The 13,250-nt window shown below is 36.1% G+C and overlaps 1 protein-coding gene across 1 annotated transcript in view; it reads left to right on the plus strand.

The window, feature by feature from the left end:
- The window catches only part of LOC137621910 (uncharacterized), a 168,922-nt gene extending 156,262 nt beyond the window's left edge, over positions 1-12,660 (plus strand). The window contains exons 2-3 of the mRNA XM_068352414.1: positions 10,823-11,896; positions 12,162-12,660. Of these exons, the coding sequence (XP_068208515.1) occupies positions 10,823-11,896; positions 12,162-12,335 (1,248 nt within the window). The 3' untranslated portion in view covers positions 12,336-12,660. The remainder of the gene's footprint in view (positions 1-10,822; positions 11,897-12,161) is intronic.
- Positions 12,661-13,250: the final 590 nt, after the last annotated feature.

Here is a 13,250-nt window from a genome sequence, read left to right on the forward strand (position 1 = left end):
GGAAGAGATGTAGACAAAGAAGAAGAAGAAGAAGAAAAAGATATATATATATATATATATATATATAATATTATATATATATATATATATATATATAAAGTAAGCATTTCAATTCATGCTCATCCACCGAAAGATAAAAATTCATCTTAATTGTAATATCAATCAGATACAACTCTCTCTCTCTCTCTCCTCTCTCTCTCTCTCTCTCTCTCTCTCTGTAGCTTTATATACAGATGAAATTAACCACATCTAACTACACTAATTCGAAAATTAACTAATGGAAGTACTAAGCAACTGATCTCGTCAAAACAAAGGACTTAAACCTACTGAATTTTCTCCGGAGAAATAAAATAATAGGAATCTGTGATTTTGCCTCATCCATTTCACATTGTTCGTTGCCAGTAATGTTTAATCTTGTGTTCAACATTGTTCATACTTGAGTATAGAGTCTATTCACTATCAGGGGATATTGATAAGTGAAAATAATTCATATGAAATTCTATTACAAATTCCGCCATTCGATATCGTTCATTTATTCTATGTTTTCAATAATAAAAAGAGACATTTGAAGAATTTATTTGACCATTCTCTTTTATTTGTATCTACCACTAAAGGAAACTCGAATGGTATGGTTTTCAATCCTTTTTAATCAAGAGCCTCAACTCTATAAATTTTCCAAATTAATATATAGTGTCTTTAGAAATTGGAATAAATGTACAGATACGAATACAAATAGATAGTGTATGCAACCAGTCAAAATTGGACGACTATATATTTAGATAGATATCCATGCACATGTACACACAGATTCAACCCTTCCCACACCCTCTCACCTACTCTGTCTCTCCCTACCTGAGGGACGGGAAGAGACCCAGTAGTTATAAGTCTAGCAATGCCCCTGAGCATGACCGGATATACATACATACATACATACACACACACCACACACACACATATATATATATATATATATATACATATATATATATATATATATATATATATACTGCACACATATATAGACAGATACTTCCTCTTTATCATATAGGGGAGTTTCTTCCTTTCTTCTTTTCCCACATCAGACGAGAATCTTTCAGGAGCGGCACCCTGCATAAATAACGAGTTATTCTTCGGCTTGGACGTCCGCACCTCGTCACCACTTCTACCTGGATCCTATGGTCCATTTCTACCGGATCCCGAACTGTCGTCGTCCTTACTAGAGGCCTGGTGACTTGGGAATTGTAAGTCGAATGCAGAGTAGGTGGTCGTAAGTCCGATGACAGGGGGTGATCGTAAGTCCGAAGGCAATGAAGTGGTCGTAAGTCCAAAGGCATATTAAGTGATCGTAAGTCCAAAGGCAGAGGAAGTCTGTCCCGTCCCTTTAGGATCGAAAGGAATCTGCAGCTGTGAGAGGCCTCAGGCTGAGCCGAAATTCTTTTCCAATACTATTTGCTTTCATATTTTTTCTTCCTGAAAGCTTTCTTGCTTTCTCCCAAAGGAAGGAAATAGAAAGATCTCTCTCTCTCTCTCTCTCTCTCTCTCTCTCTCTCTCTCTCTCGTGGAAACAGATTCTTCGACTTGATACATCACAGCATTCCAGGATATTACTTGGAATCATGAATTTTACAAATTCCATTCCATGCTCTTCTCTGGAATAATTTTATTCACACAATGGGACAGGGCAACTTATTGTCATATTCTGGATCAACCTCGGTGGAAAAAAAAAGGAAGGATGAAGATGCGTGGGAGCTTAACTAAGGAGAGATGTTCATATCGTTTCTCTAAAGGGAGAAAGGCTATAAGGAGTCAGGAAAACAGAGACAAACAAAAATCCCAATGCTTGGCAGTGAACACTAACGATACATAGAAAAGAGGAGAAACGACACTGAACTAAAAGAAATTTATTTCGTGCAACTATAAATTTCAAACTGAACATTTGCAACAATGAATTTTAAACTTATGAAACTATAAATATCAAATCTAACTTGAGTAACTGTCTTGAAGAGATCTTGTGCAACTAAAGATGCTAATTTGTGCAAGAAGGTATCTTGGGTACTGATAGAATGCAAGTCAATCTTGCCGTTACACTTCCTTTAATTGTAAAAAAAAGAAAAAAGTGAAGGATTTTGCATAATCAACACTAATAATATCATATATATATGTATGTGTATATATATATATATATATATATATATATTACTAGCTAAGCTACACCCCTAGTTGGAAAAGCAGGATGCTACAAGTCCACACACTCTAACAGGGAGAGCAGCTTAGTGAGGAAAGGAAATTGCGAAATAAACTATAATTTTATATTTGAATAAGAAATATATATTTTAAGATCAGTAACATAGCTAACATAAATGTCATATGCAAACTATAAAAAGAGCTTTATGTCAACCTGCTCAACAGAAAACCACGTGGAAAGGAAGTTCCACCGATTCAACCAAGATTAAGAAGATAATTTCACAATTTCGTCACAGCTGGAGTACTTTGTAGCATTGAGCCTTTTCTTTGAAAAAAGAAAGACTTAGAATTAACGCCATACCAGTACTAGTACTATGTACCCTGGAGAACAGCAGATATTCCCATGGTCAATATGGTGGCCAATCATCAACTACTCTTTAAAATCTTTTACATAAAAATTCAATAATGATGTTAAGAACCAAATATTCCCATTTGTTAAAGTTTCAAAACAAGATCCTCATGATTAACACGATTAAAGACAGCACTAAGGCCAAGGCCAATCAGACCAAGTTCCTAACTGCAATCAAGGCATTTCTGTACACCATTGGAAATTGTAAGAACGGCATTACATGCTCATAGGTCTTTCCAAAAACCAACAGCTTTTTTCAATATACTATTTAGTGGCTTTGCTTAAAAACGTTCAAAATCTTTAGATAAAAGGAAGTTAAGAACACGAAGTAACCAGCACGGCTAAAGCTACCACAGACACATATGGCTAATTTGTTAAAGTTTAACAGGGAGAAAAGAAAAGAAACTTGAGTTATTACATCAATATTTGCCGTAGATCTCCTATACTATACATTTGTACTGTATTAACCACCAACATGAAAATAGTAATTCCTTTGTACATGAGTGGATCTTGAGGATTAATAAATTCTTTGACTTTTCCGAAAAAAACACTCAAATTTAAACATTGATGAAAAATGAATCAATAGAAATAAAGAAAACAAGAGAGGGATATAACTTAACCTACCTTATACATTTGTCCAGCATTGTTGTGCTTACTGGCCTCTCCCAAGCAGTCTGAAAAGAAAGATGATTTTCCTTTAGATTAAGATAAAAACATCCGTATAAACTATAAATAAATCATAATTCTTCAAAAAAGATTTCTTTGCTTTAGCTAAAACATTATTTGACCCAACACGTCAACCTGATATGATAAAGTTATTCTTTCACTGAAAAAAAAAAAGAGCAATTGAACTTTTCGTTTTTTTTTAATAGTATCTCCTAAGCTAGATCATATTTTTGAGTCCCGCTGAATAATTTCATAATGGTTACGTTTTATATAGAGTCACTCCTTTCCAAATTTATAAGGAAAACCTGAGACACTTTTCTCCGAAGAAGTGAACCCTGTCACACCCTTACTTCGCGGTGATTAACAAACACATACACATGAAATCGCCGCGCTGTAGGGGTGAAGCTGGGCGCTCCTCTTCAGAGCTAGGTGCACCGGGGACTCCTGTGTCCAAATGTACATTTAAACAATTGAATATCATATATCCAAGTGGAACACAGTGTCTAACACCTCACATCCATCCCTTGCATCATTCTTCATTAGGCAATCTTTGTTATCAAGCGGTATCAGAAGATTGATTGCATTCTTATTCCTTCGGCAAACTACGAAGTTAAACTTTCTTTAAAATTAGGCTGTTTGCGTTCCCCCCCCTGTTAACGTTAAAGACCGTGTAATTTTATAATCTGCATTATTGTTATTGCTCTTATGTACAGTAGTTTAACGAGATGACTGGGGAACACTTAAAATCTAATATATTAACGCCATAGATTCTTAAAATGGAGATGAAAATATAAGCAATATAAAGTCAAAAAAATCAAACAGGCTACGCACGGTGAAAGAGGATATATTTTGTAATGCAGATAAGTCTGAATGTATTCTTCCCAATATGATTGATTGATTGATTTTAAGCGTTCTGGCATCCTGATTTCGAAGGATCTATTGCATAGTACTAGATGCGGTACCGCCCAGGGCCCCCGGTCTCCCTCCACTGGGAATCAGCCTTGATACCATTCATTGTTGTGACAACAAGAAGCAAATTTAACGTAGGAATCTGGAATTCCCAGAGGAATAAATCACAGGGAGCATCCGGCTCGAAGAGAACGTGATTTATCTGTAATTTCCGAGATGCGTTTTTCTTCCACCATCTTTCATTCTCAATTTAAAACTTTTATTGTCTTCTTTTCGGCGAATATTTTTTAATTATTCTTTCACGCTATACATCAACCACGTGTAATCTCTTTATTTCTGCATTGTAACGTGATAGATTCTTTTATATTTTAAAATTCAATGGTACCATGGACTCTGAGACTAGATAACTTTCAAGTGAAGTTATTAAACTGGACCATAATAATTATTTTTCTTAAAGCATTACTATAGGATGAATAATGTTGATCATTGCTATCCTATATACTTCCCTTCTAGTCTAAACATAAAAATCCGAAATCGAAGAGGTAAAGCAAACCATACAAAGAGGGCTCAAAGGAAACGTATTGAAATTAGATCTCCGCTAATGATGATTGTCAAAATTTTACTCAATTCTACGGACCAAGCTTTCGCTTTATCGAAATATGTTGGCCGTGAATGTAATCTACTGCATAGTGTTAACAACAATAACCAGACTTGTAATTTTATTCCGCATTACTTGCAAAAATTACTGCGTTCTTTCCGGAGCATAATACCTATCAGTTGCTAAAATTTGGTGGGAATCGGGCAAGAAGTTTTGGAGCAATCCTGCTAACAGACAAACAAACAGATAAATGAATAAACAAACGTAATTAAAAATACATCCTTGGCGGATGTAACAAAAAGGTAATATTTCATTTAGAAGAATAAATTCACACTCGGATTTATTAGGTCTTGAAATTTTATTACAAGTTACATGTACAAGATGAAGACGGGAGATGAATTAAAGAAGAAGTACATTGATTCCAATGAGACCGTTCCAGGCAGCGACTGAAGCTCTCTGTTTGAAATGAATGCTTTAAAAATTCCAGATTTACACCCCAATGTTTCTGCTGGAAGTCCGTATCAATATCTCAACCTAATCTCTCTCTCTCTCTCTCTCTCTCTCATCTCTCTCTCTCTCTCTCAGAAGTAAAATCATCCTTGCAAAGGTATTATTTTTTTCCAGTTTTCTCCTGAAAAAAATAAGTATCTATAAAAGGCGACGATTAGTTCGCTCTACATCCAACGCACTTCAACCATGGATTCCACAGCAATTTCCCCAGCTACCAGGAGCAGTTGGTTTTATCTTTATGCATATGCGCGTCCTGAAACGCAATTCCACCTGCCAGAAAAAGTAAAGGCGTTGAGAGCGCTGAAGCCGAGAACCAACATGACTGGTTCGTAATGTTCTACCCGAATTATCATCTGGATCCGGGAAAAAAGACGTAGACTTAAAAAGGTGTGAAATTGCGTGTCTGAATCCAGAGGCCGAAGATGGAGGCCTCTTCGGAGGACTTTCGAGATTTTTTTCTTTTTCATTTCATTTAATCCGTTAAGCAATGTAACAATTCGCACCCTCCTATCCCATTGGTCATCTTGACCTAGAGGATTGTAAAGGACCGGTCGAGATTTTTGAAAACTTATTTAAACTGCTATGTTGATGATGAAGTTTACGAAGGTTTTAGATAACATTCAATTATATTTCTAATCGTGTAATGGAAAGTAACATGCATATTACTTTTTATTAAATAATTGGAAAGTAATTTTTGTACTTTTATCAAGAAATATACCACAACATTTATGTTTGATTGCTCTCTCAAAGTCCCCCACTCTGTCGCTTTTTCAATAGTCTTATTTAATTGTCTCTAGTCTCTTACTTTCATTCTGAAAGTCATCTACTCTCTGCACTTTCCTACTCTCTCTCCTCTCTCTCTCTCGATCTCATTCAGACATTTGTGTGTGGAAGTTCCCCACGCTTTCTCTCTCTCTCTCTCTCTTCTCTCTCTCTCTCTCTCTCTCAAAATAATGAAAAAGGAAACATTCTCATCACAACTTATCTTGAAGACTTTCATCCATTTAATCGACCATCTTGTGTCACCACGTTTTTTCCCGAGCCTCAAAAGGAACTTCACATTTTTCACGGAAAAAAAAAAATAAAATTTCGTGTCGTTTGCCATTTTAAATATTTCTAAAATAAATTTCTATTGTTTCAATTATACATCAATTTTGCTTATGAAAAAGATTTAGCCGTAAATAAAAAGGCGCCGGTCAACCCGCACTACATCCACTGCACTCTCGCCATGACCTTCAACCAATTCTCCTCGCTCTTGTCGCCAGTTTGGCCTCCATCTCAATGCGGACTCAAGGGAGCTTCAGGATTCCCTTGTATCCAGCAAAGAACGGCTGTTGGAAGTCCTCGAATGTGTTTCGCGCTAACAGGATGACTGGTCAGGAACGATTTTCGGGAATCTTCCATATGACGCAGATCTTGGCAACGACGATGGAAAGCAGGACATTCCCTATTTCGAACTCTGGAAGATGTGTGAAGCCGCTGCAACTCTGAACATGGAGCCGGACCGCAGCTGTTTCCCAAATGGAAACTCCAACACATCCGCATCAAGTCATTTGCCGGAAAGTATAACGATGCAAGTTCCTCTCCCATTGATCGGCTTCCTGCTGGTTCTCCTTCTTTCCCGCGGAATGAAGAGATGCTCTCGCTAAGCTCAAGAAGTCCAGAGGTACTAAAAGCACAAGGAATAAAAGTGACATAAGCAAGAGCATTGAAGAAGTGGAAGATTAAGAAAAGACACATAAAGCCAGTATTATGGGAGAGATAATCAAAACAGGGAAAAAACATCTGGAAACTGGACCAAATAAGAGGAAAAAAGTTGGACCAGGGTTAAAATATAGAAACATTTTAAAATTACACGATGGGCTAAAATTTCCCATAATAGGAACGATTAGGTTGAAGATTTTATTTTCAGTTTTATGTATCATACTCAAGTTTCATTGAAAGGTTCTTGAGACTAAATAAAGTATTTTTAAATTTTTTTTTTTTTTTTTTTTTTTTTTGTAATTCCCTTTCTTGATGAATTTTCGTAGACCAATGCTTTATTCAAACGATATATCCAATATCTGGAAATGAAAGAGAAATAATTCCCTCTTCTAAAATATTTCCTTATGTAGCTGTAGAAGTTAATGGTATGGCCACAGTTACCTATATAAGGCTATATACAAACATAAATATGATTATGAAAATCTCCATTATGTAATAAAGAGCATGCGTCTGGCTATAAACATATAAGTTTATATACACATGCATATATATACATATATATATATATATATATATATATATAATATTTCTTCCGGTCATGCTCAGCGGTATTGCCAGACGTATAGCTACTCAATCTCTCCCCACTCCTCGGGTAGGGAGGAGAAAGTAGTCATACCCAGGTGAGAGGGGGATGCCTGCACGTGTGTGCATACCTATCTAAATAATCGTCACTTTTGACGGGTCGCGTATAATACTTAATGATGATAATCTTCATTAGCATAAGCGGCATGGTAAATGTATAAATATTCTATCACTCCCCGCCCTTCGGGTAGGGGTAGAGGGAGTAGTCATACCCCGGTGAGAGGGGTCGCTTGTGCATACCTATCTAAATATTTAGCCGTCATTTTTGACAGGTCGCCTTACACTAGCCAATAATAATGATCTAAGTTAGCAACACAAAATTCCAAAAAATTGTAGAAATCGAAATAATTTCTGTTACGAATTTTATACGCGAACACCATTCTCACTTTCCTTTCTGTGACTTTGTGAGAGATATTTCGAGAGAGAGAGAGAGAGAGAGAGAGAGAGAGAGAGAGAGAGAGAGGACACTATTGTTTACCAAACAGAGAATTCTTTCCAGGCAAGCTTCAAGAATTTTAGCCGGACTAGTTTTTCACAGTTACCGTCTTCCATTTTCCCTCTTCTTTTTTTTCCCCCTTTCCCTCTCCTTTTCTTTTCTGTTGAAATCCTCTCTCTCGGGAGAGACGAAACGACCCCGGGAGAAAACCAAATATTTTACTGATTATACTTTGCTTGCTTCTTTGTTCTTTATTGTTTGGGTAATCTACAAAATTGAAAAAAAAAAAAATAATTCTTTCGAAAATTGTTGATGGAATGAGTTTTTTTATCTTTTCTTTGCAAGCTGCTCAGTGTTATTTTTTTTTTTTCTGAATTATTTTGGTTTGTTTTAGAGGTATTGGGTTAGGGATGGGTTGGCGCCTTGATTTAAAAAGTTATCTCTTCTGAAATCATGTCATTATCTGAGATTTCTACATACTTTAAGGATCAAATTTCGCTGTATGGTATCAGACAGGACCTAATAAGTATAAAGGGACTGGACGTCTTTCACTAACTGTTCTACATGATCAATGAATAAATAATGTAACTTCCTAAGTTGATGTGAACTTATTTGTTGGAATATTCTGCATAGTAGAGAACAGAAAAATTAGTATTCATTATAACTCTTAATAACTGTAAACAATGTAAAAAAAATTCTTATGTTGTAAATGTAATGTGTTTTATCTTTGGTCAGATCTACATTTTGAGTTCATTAAAGCCAACGAACACCTAAATGATCATAATGGACAATCATTAGTTAATTTAGGGTCTTTCTTCCGATTTGATTTATTGAATGTAATAAAAAAATGAAAATGTATATTATTGTAAATAAATAACTAACTAAAAAATAGTAATATTTCAAACCAAATCCATAAATTTGAAGTGTAAATGTAATTGTCTCTGTGAATCCTTGAAAAAAAATTATTCTGGAAATTATCTCTCCGACTCAGAATTAAGATTCTGAGCATGTAATATGTCTGATTGCGGTCAAGATGAGAGTAATATTCTTATTTTTCTAATTTTTATGGGAGAAATTGTATAAACATTCCGAAGATTCGTCTATGAAATCTATATCTAAGGCGTAATGGCTCAAGCCAAAATGTGTTCTGCATTACGGAATAGAATTTTTTTTCTTGATGTCGTTTTGGAGAAATAACATCCCTTCGTTCAAGAAATTTGATGAATTGATGGGTTTGGTTGAAGTTTTGACAGAGAGAGAGAGAGAGAGAGAGAGAGAGAGAGAGAGAGAGAGAACCAAATGATGCGAACATTTCCAATAACATTTTCTATAATAACAGCAAACACAAATATAGGCAATAACAGTACCCAATTCTCTCAAAATCACCTCCGGGTTTCCTGAATTTCTTCAAGGCCCTCTTTATGAGGATGGCTGCAACCGGGGCTTCCTTTACTCTCTCTCTCTCTCTCTCTCTCTCTCTCTCTCTCTCTCATACGTTTCTTTTGAATCAATTGGATCATTCAAACTATGAATGATTAACGGGGCTTCTTTTGTATGTCAATGGCTATCATCAATCACAACCACACACACTTCATTTCGCTTGTGATTCCAAAAGATAACAGACCATCACTCCTACTTTTATTGTCCTTCAGTTTTTTTCAAATTAGCATCGCTTTTTTTATTGCTTACAGTTTTATAAGAAAAAAAAATTACACTATAGCATCATAACCTGGCTTCTTTTGAGTCAAAACCTAAAGGTTATTTACAGCGGATTCTCCTACTGGAAAAACTCTAGCCATTATTGAGAAACTTTTGAATTTCAGGAATAAGAGTATTCGCTCCCCATTCTCTCTCTCTCTCTCTCTCTCTCTCTCTCTCTCTCTCTCTCACATCGCAAACAAACATACAAGTACAGTAAGATAACGTTAGAAGATTCTAAACAGTTATTAACTTGACATCAAAGTCAGATATTTTATTTGGCAGTTACATATATTGAGTATTTAGCGCTTAACTAGACACCAAATACCGTTACAGGGGCATCTAATCAACTAACTAATTAGTTAAGTTATCCAACATATACTGAATAAATTCATATATAAAAGGAGAGAGAGAGTAGAAACTGAGCAAAGAAGACTTGAAATAGAACGTAAAGAAAAAGTTCTGTTGGAAAAGAAACTATCAGCCATAAGAATAGAAGAAAGGTTGGCAGAAAAACAGCTACCTGATGCTTTTGACCTTAGTAAAGCACGCAAACTCCTGCCTGTCTTCGATGAAAAAGATCCTGATGTTTTTTTCATTACTTTTGAAAACACTGCAACGTCTCTCAACTGGTCTAGAGACCAATATGTTCTCTTTGATCAGAAACTCCTTCAAAGGAAAAGCTGCATATGTGGCAGCACAACTTGTCCAAGAAAGGGATTATGAAGTCTTTAAAACTGCCATATTAGATGCTTATAGTGTTACAGCAGAAGGGTATATACAAATCTTCAGACAAACTTTGAAGAACCAAGCTCAAAACTATCTAGAGTTTTTCACATTGAAGTTGAAGCAGTTATGGATAGATAAGGAACAAATAACTACTTTAGAACAATTAAAGAATTTAATATTTTTAGAAGAATTCCTGAGGCGTATTCCAGCTAATGTGGCAATGTTTATTAGAGAAAAACAAGAAAAAGATGGAAAAAGGGCTGCCCTATTAGCTGATGATTACCATCTCATTCATAAACTTAAACCACATTCGTCCTCACCTTCATCTTCCCCCCAGGTTTGTACTTTTTGTAAGAAAGAAGGTAGTCATATTAAAGACAGTCATAGTCCCAAATGCAAAGCATCTCATGGTAAGGCTTCTCCTAATGCTTTTTCACAAGGACCTAAATCAGGGAATACTGCAAATAAAACGACTCTTCACTGTGCTCAACCTCTATCAGACTTTACAGCATTTACATATCCTGGTAAAGTAAATGATATTCCCGTGCAAATTTTGAGAGATAAAGGGTCATCTCAAACTATCATTAGCTCAAAGTTAAAAGATTTAGCTAAACCAACAGATCAGTATGTAACTGTGCCAGATTTGACTTGTCAAAAGGTTTTACCTATTGTACAGATTTCTCTTGATTGTCCTTATTTTAAAGGTTCAACTAATGTCGCCTTGTTGGATTCTGACCTGCCTTGCAAGAACATAGACATGATACTTGGTAATGACTTGGCTCAAACTAACGGTACTCCTAGTCTTATCATTACGCAGCCTGAGGTAGTGATCGAAAAAGCTTGCAAAGAGTTTTCTCCGGTGGTAGAGCTTCCCTGCCAAGTAGTCACCAGGTCTACAACCTCAACTTCTAGAGACACTGAACACACAGGTAAGGTGGATCAAAGTACCTTAGGTGAAAAAGTCCTTGCTGATCTTGTTGATATTCCCTCAGATGAATTTGTAGAGTATCAAAGGTCTGATGATAGTTTGAAAGAATACTTTGATAAAGTAAAAGATGACGTCGATGAAAGTAAGTTACCATATTTTTATCTTGATAATAACATCCTTATGAGACGTTATAGACCTTTGAAGATTGCAGGACAAAATTCCTGGCATGATAGTTACCAGCTTGTAGTTCCTTCTTATCTTCGTGCAGCCTTATTGGATCTTGCTTATTCAGCAGAGTCTCATCTAGGCATTTCCAAAACCTATAAGCGTTTGCTGGACGATTACTACTGGCCTGGTATGAAAGCTGATGTAAAGCACCACATAGAATCTTGCCATCCCTGCCAGGTAACTGGTAAACCAAATCAGAAAATACCTCCAGCACCATTAGTTCCTATTACAGTACCTAATTCTCCTTTTGAAAAGGTAATTGTAGATTGTGTTGGTCCACTTCCCAAAACTAAAAAACAAAATGAGTACATTTTAACCTTGTTGTGTCCAACTACTAGATTTCCTTTAGCCGTACCTATAAAAAACATATCTGCTAGAACAATTATTGTTAATCTTCTTAAAATATTCACCATTTTTGGTTTTCCAAAAGAGCTTCAGTGTGATCAGGGGACAAACTTCACTAGTGATTTGTTTAAGCAAACTTTAAAGCAGTTAAACATCTCCCATATTTTTGCTTCAGCTTATCACCCTCAGACTAATGGAGCCCTCGAACGAGTACACAAGACCATTAAAAGCCTACTGCGCAAGTACATTTGTGAAACTGGACGAGACTGGGATGAAGACCTGGATCTGCTTATGTATGTACTTAGGAGTACACCTAATGAATCAACTGGAATTTCTCCCTTCGAGATGATGTTCGGCCGCAGACCTAGGACAAACCTTAGTATGGTAAAAGAAAACATCCTAAAAGGTACTTACAAAGACCAGCAAGTAAGTATTCCGCAATACCTTCAAAGTCTTAAGGTTAAATTTGACCATGTTTATGAATTTGCCAATCTGAATTTAACTAACAGTCAGATTCGAATGAAAAACCATTACGATAAAAAGGCCAAAATTAGAACTTTCAAAGTAGGAGATGATGTACTTGTATATCGACCAGTTCCAGGAGCTCCATTGAGAGAAAAATTTATGGGTCCATATAAAATCACTAAAAGGGTCTCTAAAACAACTTATGCAATTGAAACTCAAGATAAAAGGAAGTCTAGCCAGTTAGTGCACATTAATCTTATAAAACCATACCAATCTGGAAAGATTTCTCCACAGGTAGTTCACCTGATATGTAGAGAAACTGATCACTCCACTCACAACTCGAGGATAACTACTCCATCGAGACTTCTCCTACCCCGAAAAACCTAGTACCCGAGGCAGTTGATAATGATAAACTTTTAGCTCCTCTTGAGCCAGACGAAGAAGAAACTTTGGCTCATAATCATATTTTGTCATGGAAAGATGCTAGTAATTCACAGATTCTTTCTTTACTTTCACAGTATCTTGGTCATCTTCCTAAGGTGGAAAGGGAAGAATTAGAGGCTGTTCTGAAGTCTTATCCTGCAATATGTTCAGACTCTCCTGGTTGCTGTACCTTGGTGCAACATGATATTGTGCTAGAACCAAACACCAATCCCGTTCGTCAACCTTTTTATCGGGTGTCCCATCGTTTATTACCAGCCTTGAAGGCTGAGGTTGAGAATTTACTAAAACTAGATTTGGCTGCACCAAGTAAGTCTCCCTGGGCATTGCCTTGTATTTTAGTAAAAAAGCCTAACAA

This window comes from Palaemon carinicauda, chromosome 28, assembly GCF_036898095.1.
Source record: "Palaemon carinicauda isolate YSFRI2023 chromosome 28, ASM3689809v2, whole genome shotgun sequence".
NCBI lineage: Eukaryota > Metazoa > Arthropoda > Malacostraca > Decapoda > Palaemonidae > Palaemon > Palaemon carinicauda.